General features: G+C 41.2%; 1 protein-coding gene across 1 annotated transcript in view; it reads right to left on the bottom strand.

Moving 5' to 3' along the window:
- Positions 1 to 24,622, bottom strand: part of LOC124282770 (WD repeat-containing protein 3-like) — a 44,760-nt gene that overhangs the window by 9,908 nt on the left and 10,230 nt on the right. Inside the window, 15 exon segments of the mRNA XM_046718797.1 lie at positions 307 to 372; positions 742 to 792; positions 1,243 to 1,377; positions 1,906 to 2,017; positions 10,670 to 10,827; positions 12,087 to 12,159; positions 13,672 to 13,740; positions 15,398 to 15,456; positions 15,459 to 15,479; positions 16,317 to 16,418; positions 17,615 to 17,708; positions 19,546 to 19,736; positions 20,729 to 20,790; positions 20,823 to 20,860; positions 21,782 to 21,879. Coding sequence (XP_046574753.1) covers positions 307 to 372; positions 742 to 792; positions 1,243 to 1,377; positions 1,906 to 2,017; positions 10,670 to 10,827; positions 12,087 to 12,159; positions 13,672 to 13,740; positions 15,398 to 15,456; positions 15,459 to 15,479; positions 16,317 to 16,418; positions 17,615 to 17,708; positions 19,546 to 19,736; positions 20,729 to 20,790; positions 20,823 to 20,860; positions 21,782 to 21,879 — 1,329 coding nt within the window.

Below are 24,622 nucleotides of genomic sequence, written 5' to 3'. Positions count from 1 at the left end.
TCTTACGCCACTTTTAGCAATATTCCAGCAACATCACGGCGGGGGACACCGAAATGGCTTCACACATTGTACCCATGTGGTGATTCAAACCGGGTCTTTCTCGCTGACGAGCCAAACGCTTTAATCATTAGGGCTAGCCCACCGCCCCATTCACTGCTGCATAAACAGTTTATTTGTAGTCACTATACTAGATTAGTCACCAGAAAGAGTCGGCATGATTGCAGAAGTGTCAACTACTACAGATCCTTTCTGTGAGAGTAATAACTTGATGATTTTATGCAAACATAAACACTGTGTGCCACTCACTGCTTTAACAGTTTCCGCTGTTTTCTTCCCAGCGAGAGCGACCTCAGTAGTTGTCTCCCCTGGTACCTGGAACACATACCAGCTCATGATCAATATATTGACTGTTACTCATTTAATGCCATATTCAACAATATTCCAACTATACAATGACTGTCTGTAAATAATCAAATACATACCAAACAATCTGGTAATTAACAGTATCTTCACATTTCGGTTACAGGACATGAATGAACCAAGTCAGAAAGTGCCTTTCCCATTCGTTGTGAACAAGCATGGACTTGTGAAGGCCAAATCTAACCCTCAACTTCACAGGGGTACAGTCCATGACAGGTCACTTTGTACAAAACATTATCTTCTTACATGGACAAGATAGATCACTACAGAGTCAGTGCAGTTGACAACCTTGCTTATCAAACTGTCTCAGACTGTACTCACCACTGCTTCCATTTCATTGGATATCGCCTCCTCAAACTCCTGCTCACGTTCCTGGAACACAAAAATGCAATGTACGCATAATAAATATATGCCCCTTCAACAGCATTAGGGGACTTCTTTCTGGTTGGGTGTTTTTCTTCAATAGAAATTCTTTTAGGGTCTGATGACATTTAATCATCCATGTGATAGATTGCCAAAATTATCTTCACAGCAAGAGCGAGGTACAAGGTATTACGCTGCCTAGGACTCCTTGTCAAGTTGAAGGAGTCTACATTGACAAGTTGGTTGGGTTCGCACTAAAATACTCATGTTATGCCTACAAGCTTCTCCCAGGGCATAACATATAACAGAGGACATATAACAGATCTTATAAAGTTTCTGACACCTGCCATGAGTGCAAGACTGAAAATATCGATCGTTGCAACAGTGTTGAAATTTGAGCAACCAAATTAAAGTGGTCCCCATTCAATGAATACTGTCAATCTTCTGGTGGATACTTACCATCTCTCGCTCATCCTCCAGCACCAACACCTCCTGGGTCTTCTCCCACAGACGGAGGGACCGGTCCTGGGAACCGGACACCTCGAAGTTGGCACTGGAGCTGATACTGAGACTGAACACCTCTCCATGGTGACCCTGCAAACAGGACCCCATCTTAGAAACACTATTACTTATTATAAGCTACCCATCAAGAAGAATGAATACCCAATGCCTATCAGAAACGAGTCAAAAGTAACCTTTGGCATATTTCTATGGCCCTATGGCCTATTACTCTTTCTCAGTAAAGTAAAGATTCTAGTACTTTTGGGTAAAACAATTATAAAACGCAATAACATTTAGAAAGTGGTAAAATGTAATGATGCTACATTTAGAATTAATATCAAATTATGCTTTCCAAGTAAACAGAAAAGAACTGATTCTAGTACTTTTTAGAGTTGAGTCCCATCCAGGATTCGAACCCACACTCTCAGAGTAAGGCACCAACATGCACACACACAAAGTCAGCAATGTAACCCACTCAGCTGCAAAGGTTTCAACAAAAATGGAAGTCTGACAGTCGTTTAGATAATGTGCTTTGTCTACCCCTCTGACAAGTGAAAATTGTTGAAAAGAAGTAACCCTTAAATGTGCTGGTCTCGATCGTGGAGCAGAACAACTTCCTACCTGGAGTGTCGAGACGAGTTCGAAGTTGTCAGCATCCCACTGTTTGAGCTTCCTGTCCTTGCCTCCAGTGAAGAACAGGTGAGTCCGGGGCACGAACTGTATGCACATGATGCTGAAACATGGTGCTATGTGCTTAAAGAGTTTTTTAAAGAGAAATCGGAGAGCAGATTTTGTATTTGAAACTCGGAGTAACTCCGCCAAAATCGGAGTGGTTGGCATTTCTGGGTTAATATTGATGTTGAAGCCTGACAAGCTATATAGACAAAGCATCTACTTGACCTAGCCAGTGTCTCCAGCCCTATGGTAACAGTAAGCCAGGTCGGCCTACGCCACGAAGCAAAAGCTGCAGTTTCTCTCCCAGGTATTAAATGGCAGCCATGTTACAGTAACATTACCACTGGTACAACCTGGTCTCATTCATCGTGTGACAGCAGCCATATTGACAGACCACTGGTAAATGACATCAGAATGATGGCATCTGATACCTCATGCAATACATGATTGATAACAGCTTTTTTCATCTAAGAATATCCATCTACCAACATAGGATGTGAGTGAGCGAGTGAGTATGATTTTTACGCCGCTTTTAGCAATAGTCCAGCAATATCAGGGCGGGGGGACACCAAAAATGGGCTTCACACATTGTCCCCATGTGGGGAATCAAACCTGTGTCTTGGGCCTGACGAGCAAAAGCTTTAACCACCTGCCTAGCCCGCCATCCTAAGTGTTCATGTGAAATAAACTTACAAAATATGTTCTGTCCGCATTATCAAACTTACTGCAATAACAGAATTGAAAGAAATAAAACAAGAAGGCAAAGTCATGAATATCCCCCGCAATGACAAAATACTCTTCATGAATAAGTCTACTGGTTATGGTTATGTCACATATTTTGGTGTGTATATGGCAAAGTGGAAGGAGAGTATTGAAAGGTTTTTAAGTTCTGCTCCAGAAAGGAGCACTACCACAACATTCAGTTGAAGTCAAACTTGTTGGCATGGAAACACAAAAAATATTATTATCAGAAATCAAAACTACTAAAAGGCACCAGTTCATCACCAGATCTATCTATGTGAGAAGTTTGGTAAAGAAATATTGAATGGTTTTCAAGTTCTGCTCCAGAAAAAGACCACCATCACCAATTTCACTCAAAGTCAACTTTGTTGCCATGGAAACGCAAAAAATATTATAATCAGAAATCCAAAACTACCAAAAGGCACCAGTTCATTACCAGACCTATCTATGTGAGAAGTTTGGTAAAGAAATATTGAACGGTTTTAAAGTTCTGCTCCGGAAAAGAGCACCAACTCAATTTCAGTCAAAGTCAACGTTGTTGCTATGGAAATGCCAAAATATTTCATTCAGAATTCCAAAACTACCAAAAGGCACCAGTACACCACCAGATATATGTATGTGCCAAGTTTGGTAAAGAAATATTGAACGGTTTAAAAGTTCTGCTCCGGAAAAGACAAATGTGCACGGTGGCACGCATGGACGGAGTGCATTTTAATACCCACCCACCCCCACCCCCAAAACGCGTTGCGGGGGATAAAAAGAAAAAGAATATCACAGTAGTTCCATCATTACACCCTCAGACTTGGCACTACTCCAAAATCTTTATCACATTTTTGTTGGGTTTATCCTGTCAGAAATCACTTATTTAAAGCATGTTTTTATAATTTTACATTTATTTTTCAATTTGACCCAGACACCATGTGCACCACATGCTAATGATAAAGGGTCTCATGTCCTAGCCTCTTGTTCCAGCCGACACTTCAATAGTGAAGCTAGCACGTGACAAGATGCAGCTGTTGTTATCCCAGGCGTTTATTACACCCAGGTCACCGGGACCACAGATGTCAGTACTGATACCTGGGGGTGACTGGGCAATAGTTAACATTCAACAAACGATCCGGGAATACCCATGTTAGAACTGGTCTTCAGCAACCCATACTTGTCGAAGAGGCAACTAACAGGATCGACTGCTCAGGCACTCTACGTTGCTTGACCCATGTCGTCATATTCCAATTGCATAGATTGATGCTCATTCTGTTGATCACTGGATTGCCTGGTCAAGACTCGATTATTTACTGACAGCTGTTATATAATGGAATATTGCTGAGTGTGGCATTGAACAACAAACATGACCATAATGTTCCTAATTCATGCACCTTCTAAATCCCCAAGTAAGACCGAACCCTGTTCCGTGTCTCTAGCCCTATGGTAACAGTAAGCCAGATCAGTCTAAATGTGTTTTCATTAATTCCCACATCACTTCCCCAATTTCATCTGAAGAGTTTCCCCTTCTTTTGTGTATCCTGTATCCTAGCAACACATTACATGTCTCCAGCCCTATGGTAACAGTAAGCCAGGTCGGCCTATGTCACGAAGCAAAAGCTGCAGTTTCTGTCCCAGGTTGTTTAAGTCAGCCATGATGATACACAAGACCACTAGTCCATGGACCTGGTTTTCATAATATCTTGTACAATTCATCAATGTTCAACACCTTTTGGGTCAAGTAAAAATAATTTACGTGGGACAAAAACATGAAATAGAAGGCTTGTTTAATTTATTATATTTTGGAACATTCCAGCATTATCACAGTGGGGGAGGCTTCTTCTAAATATTCTCATGTGAATTCAAAGCTGTCCTCAGCCCCGCCTCCATCTACATGACAGACACGGGTCCCTAGGTTGTCGGCACACTAACAACGTTAACAGGAACATCGCCAGCACTGAGTGCGCAAGGATGATGTCATCACTGGACAGAGAATAACACAGCGGGAAGGGGAGGTTTGACTTGCAGTAAATTAATCTTGTACTACAATCAATGATTGAGTATAGTTTTAGGCTGCCTTTAGCAATATTCCATCAATATCATGGTGGGGGACACCAGAAATTGGCTTCACATATTGTAACCCATTTGGGGAATTGATCCCGGGCATTCGGCTTGGCGAGTGAACACTTCTCTGGGCTACCCACTATCCACTGAACAGCAACCAATACCTCAAATTCAAAGAGCTATTAGTTAACAATTATAAATAATCCACACACCTATATATATATTACCAATGTCTCTAAGCCTGTGAGATAAGGAAGCTACAAAAACTCCTTCACATCATCAAAGGCCAGGTTTGCTGTTCCAGGTTTTTATTGCACCTGTGTCAATAATGGACACAGATGTCAGTACAGATGCCTGGGTTTCCTGACAATAACATTAGAAGTGGTCTTCAGTAACCCATGCTTGTCGTAGAGGCGACTAACGGGATCGGGTTGTCAGGCTTGCTGACTTGGTTGACATATATCATCATATCCATATTGTGTAGATCATGATGTTGATCACTGGATTGTCTGTTCCAGACTTGATCATTTACAGACCGCCGTCATATAGCTGGAATATTGCTGAGTACTGCCTTTAACACACACACCCAGAGACTATAACACTTTGTTGCTGCATAAAGCATAGATCCACTTGACAAGTATGCTGCAAAATCAGAATACATTCCGCATATTACTACATGCATGTTGAAGTATTTAATACTATATACTGGCATGCTGACTCTGAACTTCAAGGCGAGTCAGGAAGTGAAGGTTGTTTTTCTTTTTGCTTAAGATTCTGGACCATCCAAACAATGATCCTTGACACAAAGGCGTAAGATCTCATTCAGTTTCAAAACCCATATGAATAACATTAACAATGAGGAACTGGGGTCATGAGTTTCATTTGGTCATTTCTAGGTCCGTATTGGTCAACATTAATGCTGACACCTTATAAACTATATAGTTATAGAAACTACCTGACATAACCAGTGTCTCCAGCCCTATGGTAACAGTAAGCCAGGTCGGCCTACGTCACGAAGCAAAAGCTGCAGTTTCTGTCCCAGGTATTTAATGCAGCCATGTCGACACACAACATGACCGCTAGTCCATGGACCTGGTTTCTCATGTATTCAGTAAATCGTCACTATTATTCAGTTAGTTAATGATTCCTGCCTTAGAATATTGTCATCACTAGTAAATCCACCAGGGTGCTGTTGTATAAAGCAATCTTCATGCTATGACTGTCATAAGTCAATGTTAGCACAAAGATCACTTAGTACATCATCCAAATTTAGTACAAATCACAACTGAGAACGTAACATAACCAACAAGTCAAATACAACTGTATCCTGAACATTATCAATATTGTTCCTGCTGTTTTCTAACTTAGAATAGTCATCAATGGACCTAGCTTAAATATAATGCAGATCTAAAATTCAGTCACTTCTATGAAATGTCCAACCGACATGTGAAATACAACTTGTATTATGCCCTTCAAGTGTTCACAATCAAACAATTGGGCATGTGGTAAGACTATGAATCTACAAGTGAGTCGGCACAGACTTCAAAGGTAATTTTTTAAATGGATAGCAGAGGTTCTACATACCTAGTAAAATCAACCATAATGACCTGATGAATCTGCACATAATTATTAAAAATGTCTCTGCTTCCTGCTTCCAAATCCTCTAAGCAGCTTCATAGGTAATGTCATATAATGGTGTCACAAGCACAAATATGAATAAATTAGAAGTAAATGACAGAACACAATTCATTTGAAATGTATGCAAACCAATTCATTATCGATATATACCCAATGAAACATGACTGTCTCTGACCTCGGACATTAAGTGGCCAGTAAAGCTCTTACACATCATCAAAGGCCAGGTTTGCTGTTCCAGGTTTTTATTGCACCTGTGCCAGTAATGGACACAGATGTCAGTACAGATGCCTGGGTTTCCTGACAATAACATTAGAAGTGGTCTTCAGTAACCCATGCTTGCTGTTCCAGGTTTTATTGCACCTGTGCCAGTAATGGACAGAGGCGACTAACGGGATCGAGGTTGTCAGGCTTGCTGACTTGGTTGGCATATATCATCATATCCATATTGTGTAGATCATGATGTTGATCACTGGATTGTCTGTTCCAGACTTGATCATTTACAGACCGGCCCATAGCTGGAATATTGCTGCTGGAATATTGCTGAGTACTGCCTTTAACCACTTGACAAGTATGCTGCAAAATCACACCCAGAGACTATAACACTTTGTTGCTGCATAAAGCATAGATCCATCTTGACAAGTATGATCTGCAAAATCAGAATACATTCCCCAGCAATATTACTACATGCATGTTGAAGTATTTAATACTATATACTGGCATGCTGACTCTGAACTTCAAAGGCACCAGTACACCACCAGATCTATCTCTAGGAAGTAAAGGTTTTAGAGTTTGCTTAAGATTCTGGACCATCCAAACAATGATCCTTCAGACACAAAGGCACCAGTACACCACCACCAAGATCTCAAGTTCAGTTTCAAAACCCATATGAATAACATTACCGTTGTGGGGATGAGGAGCTGGGGTCATGAGTTTCATTTGGTCATTTCTAGGTCCGTATTGGTCAACATTAATGCTGACACCTTATAAACTATATAGTTATAGAAACTACCTGACATAACCAGTGTCTCCAGCCCTATGGTAACAGTAAGCCAGGTCGGCCTACGTCACGAAGCAAAAGCTGCAGTTTCTCTCCCAGGTATTTAATGCAGCCATGTCGACACACAACACGACCGCTAGTCCATGGACCTGGTTTCTCATTGATCCAGTAAATTGTCACTATCATTCAGTTAGTTAATGATTCCTGCCTTAGAATATTGTCATCACTAGCAAATCGACCAGGGTGCTGTTGTACAAAGCAACCTTCATGCTATGATTGTCATAAGTCAATGTTAGCTCTATGACTGTCATAAGTCAATGTTAGCTCTAAGATCACTTAGTACATCATCCAAATTTAGTACAAATCACAACTGAGAACGTAACATAACCAAAAAGTCAAATACAACTGTATCCTGAAGATTATCAATATTGTTCCTCCTGTTTCCTAACTTAGAATAGTCATCAATGGACCTAGCTTAAATATAATGCAGATCTAAAATTCAGTCACTTCTATGAAATGTCCAACCGACATGTGAAATACAACTTGTATTATGCCCTTCAAGTGTTCACAATCAAACAATTGGGCATGTGGTAAGACTATGAATCTACAAGTGAGTCGGCACAGACTTGAAAGGTAATTTTTTAAATGGATAGCAGAGGTTCTACATACCTAGTAAAATCAACCATAATGACCTGATGAATCTGGACATAATTATTAAAATGTCTCTGCTTCCTGCTTCCAAATCCTCTAAGCAGCTTCATAGGTAATGTCATATAATGGTGTCACAAGCACAAATATGAATAAATTAGAAGTAAATGACAGAACACAATTCATTTGAAATGTATGCAAACCAATTCATTATCGATATATACCCAATGAAACATGACTGTCTCTGACCTCGGACATTAAGTGGCCAGTAAAGCTCTTACACATCATCAAAGGCCAGGTTTTCTGTTCCAGGTTTTTATTGCACCTGTGCCAGCAATGGACACAGATGTCAGTACAGATGCCTGGGTTTCCTGACGATTACAGAATTATTATCCGTTAGTTGCTATGGCAACGGTACCTCAAAATACATACATCAGGGCGACATAACATATTTCATTATTGTTTAACACTATATTCAGCAATATTTCTGTTACATGACAGTAGTCTATAAATAATCGAGTCTGTACCAGACAATCCAGTGTTCAACAGCATGTGTATCAATCTATGCAATTGGGTGAAATAACGTGTGCAGGGCTGAATAGTAAATACATGTAGGTCAGTTCAGAACTAAGTAAATGAACACACATGTTCCTACACACTGCGGGTCCCCCATATTCTACTGCACATCATGTTCATGAGGCAGCATCAAGGAATTACAAATTAAAGTGAGGTTCAAAGAGCTGTTCTAATCAGTATTATTCTTTCTTTACCAAATACTTTTGGTGATAATGTTCCCATTAATTCTCACATCACTTAGCCAATTTTATCAGAAAGTTTCCCTTTGTTTTGTGTATCCTGTATCCTACCAATACATTACATGTCTGGTGTTAGGTCGTCCTACCTCACGAAGCAAAAGCTGCAGTTTCTGTCCCAGGTTGTTTAATGGACACACAACATGACTGCTAGTCCATGGACCTGGTTTTTCATAATATCTTTTACAATTCATCAAGATTTGTATACTTAACAGTGTTGAGTTAAACCACTAAAGAGGTATGGCAATGCATGTTTGGCCCTTCTAACCTCCATATATAAACATGATTCTACATGTTAATCACATCCACAGTCGGTGGTACAAGATCTGTCAGCTGTACACAATTGTTCAGTTCACATGATCTGATGCCATGATGATTATTACCTGTGAATGTGGCCAAAATATGATTCAGATTAAAGGCTGAAGCTTTTGTTCATTTGATTGAGTGACTGTTTGTTGTTTAACGCTACACTCAGCAATATTCCAGCTATATTGCAGCAGTCTGTAAATAACCTAGTCTGGACCAGACAATCCAGTGATCAACATCATGAGCATCGTACTACACAAATTGGATACATTGACATGTGTCAACTAAGTCAGCTAGCCTGACCACCCGATCCAGTTAGTTACCTCTTACGACAAGCATGGGTTACTGAAGATCAATTCTAACTCAGATCTTCACGGGTACTTTGTTCATTAGAACAAGAAGACAAAGTCATCAATATCCCCCCGCAATGGCAAAATACTCTTCATGAATATGTCTACGAGTTATGATTATGTCAAATGTTTTGGTGTGTATATAGAAAAGTGGAAGGAGAGTATTGAAAGGCTTTAAAAGGAAGGAGCACTACCACCAGTTTCAGTTTAAGTCAAACTTGTTGGCATGGAAATGCAAAGATATTTTATTCAGAAATCCAAAACTACCAAAAGGCACCAGTACACCACCAGACCGATCTATGTGCCAAGTTTGGTGAAGAAATGGTGAACGGTTTTAGAGTTCTGCTCCGGAAAAGAGCACAACCACAAATTTCAGTCTAAGTCAAACTTGTTGCCATGGAAACAAAAAATATTTTATTCAGAATTCCAAAACAATCAAAAGGCACCAGTACCCCACCACACCTATCTATGTGGAAAGTCTGGAGAAGAAATAGTGATCGGTTTTAAAGCTCTGCTCCGGAAAAGAGCACAACCACCAATTTCAGTCAAAATAAAACTTGTTGCCATGGACACGCAAAAAATATTTTATTTATAAATCCAAAACTACCAAAAGGCACCAGTTCACCACCAGACCTATGTGCCAAGTTTGGTGAAGAAATATTGAACGGTTTAAAAGTTCTGCTCCAGAAAAGACAAATGTGCATGGACGCACTGACTGAGTGCATTTTAATACTCCCTGCAAAACGTGTTGTGGGGGATAAAAAGCAATTGTCCACCATATTAGAATCATTGTGGACCAAAGTCGAGTCTAGTAGAATCCTCATCTGGATAGCCCAGCTGACATCAAACATTCTACTTAAATACTCTCATAACTCTTCAGATCTTTGAAGATCTGGCTTAGATTTGGTCTTTAGCAACCCATGCTTGTCGTAAGAGGAGACTAACAGGATCGGGTGTTCAGACTCACTGACAGGGTTGACACACGTCAATTGCGTAGATCGCTATTCATGATGTCCATCACTGGATTGTCTGGTCCACAGCGTTAAACAACAACCCGACCAACGATCATAACTCATCACTGATTTATGACTGTAACGCTTCACTGGTTTATCAAGAACACTACGTCGTCATATACATGTTGAACATGGAACCATCAGACATGATGTACTCACCTGTCATCATGGGCAAATATAGACCGGTGACAGTCCCCAAAGTCCATCCCCCAGATCTTGACGTTCCTGTCAGCGGATCCTGTCACCAGCAACGTGCTGTCGGATGATATGTCCATACACAACACAGGGAGCTTGTGACCATACATCGACAGGAAGAACTGAAACAGTGCAGATGTCACAGATACCGTGTTTGTAGGGTTAAGGACTGTGCTCCAACTTCAAGACCACATTATGTAATTTGAATACACGTCATGGAGTATGATATACATGTGCTTATGGCATAACCTTATGTCACAGATAAATGCATTGGTTAAATGTATAGTGTTATAAATAAAAACACAGTTGTATATACTTTGCATCAGTTGTGTACAATTAATTACCTCAACACTTTATGTGCGAGTGAGTGAGTATGGTTTTATGCCGCTTTAAGCAATATCATGGCAGGGGACACCAGAAATGGGCTTCACACATTGTACCAATCTGGGGAAATGAACCCAGGTCTTCGGTGTGATGAGCAAACGCTTTAACCACTAGGCTAACCGCCCCCTTTATGTTTGAACAGAGTTTGTTTATGACAGCCCAATAAGAAAAGTTTAAGCAATGTATTGTTTTAATTAATGTCTCCAAAAGGTTTTAAAAAGCCATGTCAATGATTTTTTTCACAGATAACAAAAGGCTAATCACTGAGGGCAGTTAAATTCCAACTAAACCTGAAGCTCTCCTGTTTCATGTGGCCACCAATGAAAAGATGGTATGTTAATCAACAGATAGCAACAAAAAGCGCTTGTGATTTCAAGGCTCGACTACTGCAACAGCTTGTTGTTTGGGATCAGGCAGAGGCTATTGGATAAGTTACAGAAGGTGCAGAACACGGCCGCATGTATTATCAGTCGGATTCCCAAACATGGCCACATCACACCTGTTCTTAAACAGTTGCACTGGCTCCCCATCAAGGCAAGAATCGATTACAAAATCCTCTACTTGACCTACATGGCCCGTCACGGACTTGCTCCCCCATATCTCTCTGACCTGCTTACTCCTTACTCAAACAAACGCTGCCTTTGATCATCCAATCAAGAGCTTCTGTTTGTGCCAAACCTTGTGGAAATCACTCCCATACAATCTCAAACCATACAATCTCAAAGTTTCTGATAGTATTGCCACATTCAAGTCAGGACTCAAAACATACCTGTTTTCAATGTATTATTAGGAACTCTATTTGGACGGGTACATATTGCTGTATAAATGTGGGAGACTCTTTTAATCTGTCATTGTTGCCTTGTTACGCCTTGTTGCGCCTTGAGCATATCTGCTGACGTGTGGAAAAGGCGCATGAAGAAATCTGATATATATATATATATAAAATAATAATAAATAAATAAATAAATAAATAAATCAGACATTCAGGTCAGCCCACCTTGAGTGTGTCGGAAAAGAAAACCTTCACTGTGTTGTCCATCAATGAGGCAGCAACTAACTTCTGGTCAGGACTGGAACAGACAGACACTGATTAACACAACCATCTTCCACTGATCTCTGTCTGGTGGGGTTTAGCAACAATGTCCCAGCACCGAGAACACCCCACTACCAGTCTGCAGTGTGGTGGCATCTCAGTTCTGATGTTTCTATCCCAGACTTTCATTTCATCAGCAGCATGGAGTGGCTGCCTCTGTACTCAACAGTCTGGATCAACTTCCACAACTGATCAATAGCAATATTTTCTTCCAAAGCACAGAAGTGAGTGAGTATGTTTATTCTGCCACAGCAATAGTACGGCAGGGGACACCAGAAATGGACTTCACACATTGTGCCCATGTGGGGAATCGAACCTGGTTCTTCGGCATGGCGAGTGAACACTTTAACCACTTGACTAACCTACCACCCTTGACAGTATAGAAGCATTTTCAGCTAGTCTGCTGGAGACGGAACAAGGGACCATGCTGCTTTGGACAGTATTTGAGTTGTTCTATTATGGTGGTTTGACGCTGTCCTGCTCTGTAGAAACCAACGATGAAAGGTGCTCCCAGCCCTAAGATCATTTTTGGGGAAGTCGGGTACTTGCGTTTATACCACTGCATACTAGTATGTACGTTTATTTAATGCCACACTCAGCAATATTCCAGGTATATGGCCGCGGTCTGTAAATATTCGAGTCTGGACCAGACAATCCAGTGATCAGCAGCATGAGTATTGATCTGCGCAATTAGGAAATGATGACATATGTCAACAGCGTTTAAAATTCCGCCTTCCGACCGTCCGGAACGTTTTATTTTTATCTCGGACGGTCAAATTTCAAAAGTAGCCTGTCCGGTGATCTGGTAGATATTTTTACCCCTAACAGTAAATATTTCATATTATCAGACAGGTTCTCTTGTCGTCAGTTCAAGGTGTTAAGGGTATCATGAAAATTATATTGAACTACTTACGATTGGACAGTTCAAGCTACGATAACCAATCACAACACGTGTAATTTCAGTTTATTGTTGAAAACCGGACAGGCAAGTTTGTATCTGGACTGGTTATTTTTTAAAGTTACCAGTCAGGCTGTTTGGCTTGGAATTTTGGGAGTTTTAAACACTGGTGTCAACCAAGTCAGTGAGCCTGACCACCCGATCCTGTTAGTGAGCAAGTGAGTTTAGTTTTACGCTGCACTCGGCAATATTTCAGCTATATGGCGGCCTGTTAGTCATCCTGGCAGGTATGGCCTCAACTCTGCTGAACAAGTTACAATAGCAGCACTGAGTAATATTGCAGCATCATGGATCAGGCTATCTTGATAAACAACAAGCAACGGAACATGCATTCTGGGTACAACTCATAATCAAGTCACCGAGCCTGACCACCCAATACACATTCCCTCTTTACATCAACATAGGATGCTGGGGGCTTGTTCTAATCCTGCTGGTCATAGTTTAATTATGAAATAAAATATATAAAAATATTATTAAGACATAATAACCCGTAAAACCATGCATCAAACCAATTCATGGCCGACAACTCACCTGTACTTGACACACAGCACATCCTCATCCATCTTCAGTGTCTTCTTGTGGTCCAGAGTCAGACGTTTGCTGGCGAAAAAACCCCAATACATTTGTAGTGGATGGCATATACATGAACATCTTCCTCAATATTTTTGTCTATATAGAACTAACTTAGTACCTGCTTATAATCTGGGTCAGAGTCTGAGGACTATTCCTGCAATATCTGGGTGGAGAACACCAGAAATGGGCCTCACCATGTACCAGTGTGGGGAATAAAAACCGGGTCTTCAGTGGTAACAGAAAACATTTTAACCCCATAGTTACCTTGATGAAGTGCATGAGTACCAAACAATACCACAGTGACCATAGGAATAAACTCAAGCCACTTTCAATGCATTCTCAGCAGCAATCTTGTGTATCCAGTATCCCAGCAACACATTACATGTCTCCAGCCCTATGGTAACAGTAAGCCAGGTCGGCCTACGTCACGAAGCAAAAGCTGCAGTTTCTCTCCCAGGCATTAAAAGGTAGCCATGTTACCAAACATTACCTCTGGTACAACCTGGTCTGGTTCACAAGACAAGACCACCAGTAAATGGACCTCCGAATGAGAGCATGGGTACTCGGTGAAATAAGTAATCAGACTCATTTCTAACTACTTGTCCCTTTCCGTAACCAGAAAGAAGACTCGTACCCCTCTCGTAGCCATGTCCGGTCTAATATTTCCCCAGCCAATCAGAATGTGCATAATAATGTAGAGAAGAAATAGGGTCAAAATAGTTTGTTGGAATAATTTTCATTTCGGCTTGCATAATCTTTTCCCTGACACTTCCAGTATATTTTAATTATTGCATAGTCCTCCTGGGTTTCCTGAATTTTTATAACCAAGATATATTAACATTATGGCGTAGGAAAGTATTCACTGTTCACTCGGAAAAATTTCCTTGGCGTGAATGCCATGTTTGTTTTCCAAGTAAAGTAGAGTTACATGCCCTTGAAAATAGTTTGGAGGCTAGACTAATTCTTTCTCTCTGCGCTTTTGCGCTCAAACAGACCCACATTCAATAAAATGGCTACAAGAGGGGTACGAAGTATTCTTTCTGTTTACGGAAAGGGACGAGTAGTTACGAATGTCATGAGACTATTAAACTTCTAGCGCCTCACAAGCAGCTTGGACTATCCGGGGTAATAACGATCAGATTGTATATTACCGCTTTGAGCGTGTCCCTCGGTGGTGCGAAATTCAGTGCATTACAAATGTCCTTACTATTACCCTTATCAAACTTTCCAGTAAAGCATAGAATACATTACTGAACATGGTGGATAAATTTGCTTTTTAACCTCTCATTTCTAAACCACAGATTTCAAGGTCATTGTCTGGTCCCTATTTCCTCTACTAGCCTTCAGGTGATGTAGAAACTTAAAAGCGATGGCTACGATTGCCTGTATTTCACTACCATCCATCTAACATGCCAGCCTTTGTGTCAAACCCTGGTTTCAGAATTGGAGCGGGGTTAGAACTCTGGATAACATATATTCTGAATCTGAAAAAATATCCTTCAACTTGAAATGCACAGCAACTTATAGAATTCCGTTTTCCTCGCAGATTTAAAGTTAGCAATTTAACCTTAACTGGATCGCCACTAACTTGGCATACATTTTCAATGAGCTAGAAGCTTCAGATTACACGATATAACCTGTACAAAACTATGACTAGCAATTACATATTCAATTGAATTGTTACCTTGTTGAATCTTCGTCCGTAATGAGCTCGAAGTTCCAGAATTTGACGTTGTGATCAGCGCGCTGCCACTCATTATGCCTCTCTGTAGATTGGAGCAAGAGTGAGTGAGTGAGTGAGTGAGGTGAGACAACCCAGACTTTGATATTTATGAGCAACAATCAACACAATCAGGATACGATATGCTCCCAGAACCAGACAACCTGCATGACTGACTTACCTCTCATAAATCAAGAACCTACCAGGTGGATTTCATGACAAAATCCATGAGGGATTCAATGTCACACAGACACCAGGAATCGCAACAACCGCCATGATCAGCTCCAGATCACACAATACACACCGACTACACAATCAACACAAATGCTTTCTTGAAATATTAACCAGCAATTCCAACAAAAACTTGCACCAACCTGTAAAGTGAGTGAGTGAGTGAGTGAGTGAGTGAGTGAGTTTAATTTTACGCAGCAATATTCCAGCTATACGGGGGCGGTCTGTAAATGATCAAGTCTAGACCAGACAATCAAGTGATCAACAGCATGAGCATCGATCTGCGCCATTGGGAACCGATGACATGTGTCAACCAAGTCAGCGAGCCTGACCACCCAAACCCGTTAGTTGCCTCTTATGAGAAGCACAGGTTACTGAAGATCAATATTCCAACCTGCACCTTCACTGGTCCCAACCTGTAGAGGTTGCTGATTCTTTGAAGAGAGTCCTCCTTGGGGTACTAATGGACATAATTGACATAAAAATGCTCATAAGAATGGTTGATCAATATGACTTCTCAGCCAGGTCTCTCAAGAGCAAATTCACAAAGAATGGTGAACATTAAATGTTTCAAAACATTACACATCATCACCAAGTATCACAATATCGATACAGGTAGAACCAACATGTTGTGCCAGTCGGCAAGTCTCACCTTATCCGGGGCCATGGAGATGGACCACAGGGGACCAGAGTGAGCATCTATGTTTTCCAGCAAGGATCCCGATGACACATCAAATATCTGCAGCCTCCCACTCTGTAGTGAAGGAGAGACATGCGTTCATCAAAGTTCAAACGTTATGCCTAGTTTTGTATCAATTACATCAATGTGTCAAACTTTTGTTTCCTAATTTGAAACAAGAATCATCAGAGACCGATATATCCCCACAGCCTCAACAAATTCAAAAGAACAAACTGATCACTCAAGCATGTCCTAAAGGCCAGTTACATATAACTGTCATTGGCTCCAAGCCAAGAGAATGATCACTCTGGAGGTAGTCAAGTAAAATTGGGTAGACAGGGGACTCATGATGTTGCACGCCTTTCCCCTGGGACTAGGGATTCTCTCATGAAGCTTTTCACCACACATCCTATAAGGAGAGAGGGCAAAGACAAGAGAGGCCTGTAGGAAAAAGTTCTCATTTCTGGGATTCTGCCAAGTTCTGTTAAAAGATAAGCTGAACGCTTTTAAAATTGTGAAAAATCAGCAAAGGCCTGAGTTGTGCTCTTCAGAAGAATACCAAGCCCACCCCTCCCTTTTGGGACTGGAAGACAATCTAACTGTCCAAATCATCAAAGATGTCACCGAAATCGTTTCCATGGAAACCGGAAAAAAAAATAAAAATGCCAAAACCACTCTGCAAGTAGCAAATACCTTTAGGTATGGAACCAAATCATCAAAATGCAAATTCAAGGTTCTGTTTGATATAACTTCACCAAGTTTTGTTGAAAAAATATTCTGGTGAATACGGTTCTTGAGCTATTTTCATATGTCTCACGAGGCGAGAGCTTTTATATGAAACGAAGCCCCACCCTTACCGAGTCCCTTTGGGACTAAGTCCAAATCGTGTTCCATGGAAACCGGTGTCTGCCTGCCTGCCTGTCTGCTACAAAAATAAAAATGACAAAAAACTCTGCAAATAGCAAAAGGCACCACCTTGTCAGGATCTGTTTGATATATCTACCAAGTTTTGTTGAAAATATGGAAAGGCGCATTTTTACACTTGAGTTATGCTCTGGAAACAAAATGATTACAGGCGGATATTATATGTCATGAAGAAGTGATAGTGTTTTAATTATGTTTGATTTTTGGTTGCATGTGACCTTTAAGGTTCTGTTTAATAAATATCTACCAAGACTATAAAAAAAGGCAAACTGAGCCCCGAATGTCAATGGGAGTTATGATCATCTCCAGGTTAAGCTAGCCAGGGGACAATGAATGACTCGACTCACCTTGGTGCCAATGATCGCATGTCTATCACCAGGGGCAAACATGGAGGCAAGGGCGTAGTCACACGCCATGGTGCGGATTGGCTGCAGGGAGTCCCTGGACATGAAGACAGACATGACACAGTAAGCAGTTGGACTCATGTACCTTTGGTCAGAATTTCAGCTATGTAACATCACATTATAGTTTGTTTGCAGTGAAACCGTACCAATGAATTTCACTTTAAACAAAAACGTAAATCGAACAAGCATTGTCACTAAGGTGACATAATCCCCAGCCGCAAATTATCAAATCAAACTAATGTCTGTAGTGCAAAAGTAATGGAAGGTTAAGTTAAATGTCAACAAAAACATGACCAGTCAACCTTTCTTGGTATCTTGCTCTTTAGGTGTTCAAACACACACATATTTTCAAGACTGACTTTGACCTTGACATGAATGTCATAGTGTATGAAATATGCAAAAATAGTACTAAAGAAATTGCTTATTGAAAAACATTTAAGGGAAGTCTTGAAAGTCTGAAGAAAATCCAGTGAACCGTTCTTGAAATATCTTGCTGACAATTCAGGTTAACATGCTGAAATCTTCAAAGTGTCTCTGTGACCTTGAAAATTAAGTGAAGGTCACCAAAATCGACTGGGCCCTGCGCCTTCCCTAGATAAAGCTTGGTGTCAAATATGAAGAAACTCCAGTGAATGGTTCTTGAGGTATCGCTGACAAGCATAACATGCAGGTTAATATGCTGAAATCTTCAAAGTGTCTCTGTGACCTTGAAAATTAAGTGAAGGTCACCAAAATTGACTGGGCCCTGCACCTTCCCTAGATAAAGCTTGGTTTCAAATATGAAGACAATCCAGTGAACGGTTCTTGAGATAGCTTAACATGTAGGTTTACATGCTGAAATCTTCAAAGTGTGGCCATGAGCTTGAAAATTATGTGAAGGTCACCAAAATCGACTGGGCCCTGCGCCTTCCCTAGATAAAGCTTTGCATTGAATATGAAGAAAATCCAGTTAACGTTTCTTGAGATAGCTTAACATGCAGGTAAAACGTGAAAGTCCCCTTGTGACCTTGAAATGAAGGTCAAGGTCACCAAACCAACTTGGACCTTTCTTATACTGTGATGAACCTAGGTACCAAATATGAAAAGAATCTAGAAAACGGTTCTTAAGATATTCCAATTACAAGGGGTATGCACATTAAATGAAACACCGAGAACAAGTAGGGTTGGTTAAGTTCATCACATTGCACTGCAATCTGCATTTGTATCACTGTTCCAATTACTCGTTTACTCCCTTGTAATACAAACCAATAATAGCGATTTGAATCTATGATCGCCTGTTAAACAACTTTTATCCTAAGTTGAAAAAACCAATCTATGAATTCTGAAATTTATATGTTTAATTTTATTAAGGTAAAATTCTGAGGATTCGCAATCTTAATTTCACTTTATTTGATTTACTTTTCTGTTTAAAGTGAAATTCATCGGTAGCTTAAGGTGTTTACTACTATGGAGAAACTTGAGCATGGGGCTGAGAAATATAATCAGGGCGAGGACAATTTGTTCTTTTTGTTAAATGCAGCAGTGTGTAAATAATCAAGTCTGGACCAGACAATCCAGTGATTGACATGAGAACTGATCTATACATCTGGGATACAATGACTCCACATCACAGCAAGTCAGTGAGCCTGACCACCCATTCTGTTAGTCGCCTCTTACGACAAGCATGGGTTACTAAAGACCAATTCTAACCCGGATCTTCACTGGAAAGCGAATACTAGATTTGAAAACAATTATAGCGATATGAACCATTAAACAAAGAAGTAAATCGGTCACAATGGTAATGAGATTCTCTGAGCTTGGTTACAAAAGATCTTTTTGTCATAAATGCGTCTACTGGTCAACATAACCGGCTATGTGAAGGCAGGTTCACTGACCTGTTCCAGATCTTGATGGACTCGCTGCTGGCTGACAATATGGCCAGGTTGTCGGAGCTGAAGCATGTCGTCCTCGGTGTGGTTCGGTGAGCTGGGAGGCCAAGGGTTTTGACATCAGACAACTCAGCCTTCTTGTTGTCTATGTGTATGGTCGATGTTTGGATGGAGTTGTTGTTGAGCAGGCACATGCACTACAGACAATGACAGTTCTCATTAAACTGGGTTGAAGACGAATAGGTAACTTTGTGGTCACCAAGGCTCCAGATAATTTTTCAACATCAGAAGTATGTACTCCTTATTTGTTCTATATAGGAGTACTGGAAAATCTTCAGTGTACATTTAGAGTACTGAATGGAAATTAATTGAGTATCAGTAATCTTGTGTTTTGTTTCATATATGCACCACAACATTGCTAATCTTGTGTAAACAGGTCAATAAACAATAAAACAATACTTTTTCAGATAAATACGTCTGTAAATGATTCTAAGACTGTACACCATTGCTGTGGTGCGTATCTGCTATGTTTTCTAAATTATTTTCTACCCTATCGTGGATATTTTTTATCTGTACATACACCGATACAGCCCTTATCTGGAGCCCTGGGTCACTATCAGTCTTTTCCTTGTGTATATATTACTCACCTCAAAAAAGCTTGGATAAGAAAAGGTTTGCAGCATGCATTCAAAGGGATATCATATGGGAACAGGGTATATATATATGTCGACGTTAACCCACAAAACCAGCATCAGACTTTGGATAAATGTAAACGATAGGTATATATTAGCAAGCAATAGATGTCTGTAAAAGTGGAGCAGTAAACTACTTATCAGAGGTTGCTAAAACTACCAAACGAGTTGATCATGCATGTCCCCTTTTAATCCCATTTAATTCTCATCTTTATCAGTGAGTGAGTGAGTGAGTTTAGTTTTATGCTGCTCTTAGCAATATTCAAGCAATATTCAAGCAATACCACGGCGGGGGACCCCAGAAATGGCGTGGCGAATCGAACCTGGGTCTTTGGAGTAATGAGTGAACAGTTTAACCACCAGGCCACCCCACCTCCCCCTTCGTATTCAAACTGGAGTTTGCAGATAAGTAGGATTTAATCAAACTTTCTTGATTTCTAATTTTCAATTGTCTAATCCAAATTACAGAGAAGATCCACAACTTGGAATTTCCTCACCTTCAGAGAATTGCCTTCTTCCCCAAGAATATCAAGTGCCCTCACTTTGGCAGCCATCTTGACTGCAGTCATTCTCTTGATCTCGTCCATCAGCTTGATCTCCACGGTAACCTCCCTACCTCATCCTGCTCCCTGTGAGAGCAGATATGCATAAGACATGAAGCATTGTGTTCTCCTTGCCACGGATGACATTTCCAAATTAGGATCACTATTATGATCATCAACTCAGGACACAAAAGCCTGAAAATGTTCTTTAAGTTTCTATTTTGGCTTACACATCCTATAGTAACTTGAGTCGACTAGACTGATGCAACACTTCATACTACCAGATAAACAAGATGCCCTATGTTCATACCACACTATATAAGCTAAACAATAACCTCTTTAATACCATATCAATGAAAATTTAGTCCTTGTGATTTTCTTTTCATAGATTGGCATGACATATGAATTGAGGAAGAAATCATATTTCAGTTTAGATTCATCAAAATCTGACTATGTCAGAGCTAAATGTTTTCTTTTAAACTTCATTACTAATTTTGATGACATTTTGCTAAAATTCCCCCAAATTATGAAAGAGATGTAATTACTGCTGTGTTGCATTACAGATGGTACACTAGTTGGTTGATTCACAACAGATGAGGGTAAAAAGTGTAAAATGTTGACAGCTTCTCATGTCACCACCATTTGTCATCATTGTATCATGTTGAACATCATGCCTTCAATAAATCATATCATTATCATTTCATGTTGTGTCAATGGATTATCCCATTGTCAGCTTAGTAAATGGTCCAATCAAGTGATCCTCATTACTAAGAAGAATGTACAGTACATGTTCAGCACAAAGCATAATTTAATAGACAGTACCACTCCGGACACTGTGTCAGTAGCATTGTCGTGAACACTCCACACAGAGAGACACTAAAACCTGCATACTGAGTCTCTTTCCCAGGATTTTATTTCAGGATCAGCATATGTTGGCTGAGCCCGTACTCAACATCCTGGTACTGTGGCTACCATAATGTATGGTCCAATGGATGAAAAGGGACTTACTTTAATTTTCTTTTGGCTTTCTTTTCCCTCTTGGCGAGGTGTTTCTTGAGCTTCTCCTGAGATGGGAGGGTAAACACATCCACATTTGCATCATTGCCCTACAACACAAGAAAACATCCCCCTGAAGTCAATCTAATACATAAACGATATGTCATCACATTTAATATCTGTGTGAAAGCACATTTGTCTGCACGTCTTTTGTTTGTTGTTTAACCCCGACTGGCTGCCCAACACAAAGGTGGGAGCAGTTCAAGTCACTGGTGACTGAGTCAGCAAAAACCACTACTGGCCCCAGGAAACCAGTGCACCAGGGTGCCGTTGTACTAAGCAATCTTAGTGCTAAGGTAACCATAACTCCCATACCTTAACATAGACTGAAGGTAGTCTTAGTGCTAAGGTGACCTTAACTCCCATACCTTAACATAGACTTAAGGTAGTCTTAAGCTAAGGTGACCGTAACTCCCAACTCCCATACCTTAAGGTAGTCTTAAGGTAGGTAACTTAACTCCCATACCTTAACATAGACTTATGGTGAACTCCGTAACTCCCATACCTTAACATAGACTTAAGGTAGTCTTAGCTAAGGTGGTAATCATAACTCCCATACCTTTAACATAGACTTAAGGTAGTCTTAGCTAAGGTGACAGTAACTCCCATACCTTACATAGACTTAACATAGACTTAAGGTAGTCTTAACATAGCTTTTAGTCTTAACTAAGGTGGCGTACCTCCCATAAACATAGACTTAAGGTAGTCTTAGCACTAAGGTTGTTTTGTACAACAGCACAGGGGTGGAAATAACTTTAAAATTGCTAGTGTACTCCGGAACAGTGGTACATGTAAAATCACTTGCCCTGATAATTTCCACTATACCAGCCGTTTTCTTGTTGAATTTTAAAAATAAACAACATAATTAACATTGGAAAGTCAACTGGACACCGGTACAGTGTGATATACAAATTTGCTTGCCCGACAGAAAATAACACTGGACTGGGACATCGGGCAATTGGTTATTTCCACCCCTTCAGCACCCAGCACTGTTTTGAAACGAGTAAAACAAAGACATTCGTAAAATGCAGGATGAATTTGTGGGAGAAGAAGGCAGAAGAGGTCCAGAGATGCGCCTACACGCAGAACTCCAAGATGTTCTTCAGAGCCATCAAGGAAGTCTATGGACCTTCCAAGCCATGTACTACCCAACTCCTGTCGGCAGACGGCTCGACACTGTTGAAGGAGAAGAGCAGCATCAATGTGCGATGGAGAGATCACTTCAGCAACCTACTCAAAAGGCCCTCCACTGTAGACCCCTATGCCCTTGACCTGATCCCACAAAACCCACTGTCCACTGCCTCGACCTCCCCCTACAATGGACGAAATCTCGAAGGCAATTAAGCAGACCAGCTCTGGCAAAGCACCTGGGATGGATGGAATTCCGGCGAAGATATTCAAATCTGCCGGTCCTGTGGCCCTTGAAACTTTCAAATCCAGAACTGCCAAAAGACTTCAGGGATGCCACTGTTGTCTCCCTGTTCAAGAATAAGGGCAGCAAGAATAAGGGCAGCAAGACTGACGGCGGCAATTGTCAGGGCATCTCCCTCTCTGTTGCTGGGAAAGTAATGGCCCGGGTCCTCAACCGACTGATCGAGAACATCTCCAAAGGGAACCTGCCAGAAACAGCATGGATTCTGCCCAAACCGCAGCACAGTGGACATGATCTTCTCCGTCCACCAAGTACTGGGGAAATGTTTAGAGCAAAACATGGACTTGTATGCGGTATTTATCGACTTGACAAAGGCCTTCCATACGGTAAAAAGGGAAGCCCTCTGGATCATCCTATCCCAGTTCGGATGCACAGACAAGTTTATAAAACTTATATGCCAGTTTCAAAACATAACTGGGCAGGTTCTTTCAGGTGGAGAGGTATCAGAACCATTCAACATCAGCAATGGCTTCAAGCAGTCCTGGCCCCAATCCTCTTCAACCTCTTTTTTACCTGTGTCCTCAGCCACCAGGGACTTGGACCTTGGGTTATATCTGCGATACAGACTCGACAGCTCTCTGTTCGACCTCCGCCGACTGAATGTCAAGACCAAGGTCATGGAGAAGATTGTCCTGGAAGCGCTTTTCGCTGATGACTGTGCCCTAATGGCCCACAAGAAGTCTGACCTCCAGCTCATCATGAGTAAGTTCGCAGACGCATCCAGCCTGGGTAAGACAGAAGTACTGTTCCAACCAGCGAGAGCCTCCACCGCCTCTCCCCCCGCCAGCTCTATCGAGGGCACCCAGCTGAAGACAGTGAACGACTTTAAGTACCTCGGCAGCACCATCAGCAACGACGGGAGACTCGATAAGGACCTCAACGCCAGGATCTGCAAAGCCAGCCAAGCTCGCGGTCATCTCCGAGTGTCCTGAACCAGCGCAACATCCAGCTGTCAACGAAGCTCAAGTGAACATGGCTGTCATTCTCACTAGCCTTCTCTGTGGATGTAAGACATGGACCATGTACAAAAGACACTCGAAGCAGTTGGAGAAGTTCCACATGAAAAGCCTGTGGTCGATCATGAACATTCATTGGCAAGACCGGGTCACAAACCTTGGGCTCCTGGACAGAGCCAAGATGATCAGCATCGAGTGATCCGGATGGATAACCACAGGCTGCCCAAGCAGCCCATGTGCAGCAAACTCTGCTCTGGGAATAGGAACCAAGGCAGACCACACAAGAGATTCAAAGACTGTATTAAATCCAACATAAGACACTCTGGCATCCCTCCCAAACAGAGCTGCATGCTATGGACAGGCCAGGCTGGCGCCCTCATTACCCAGGCATGAGACAACTTTGAG

Source organism: Haliotis rubra, unplaced genomic scaffold (genome assembly GCF_003918875.1).
Source record: "Haliotis rubra isolate DU_JTF1 unplaced genomic scaffold, ASM391887v1 Scf303, whole genome shotgun sequence".
NCBI lineage: Eukaryota > Metazoa > Mollusca > Gastropoda > Lepetellida > Haliotidae > Haliotis > Haliotis rubra.
Note: the sequence above shows the minus strand (reverse complement) of the source record. Positions and strands in the feature narration are given on the sequence as shown.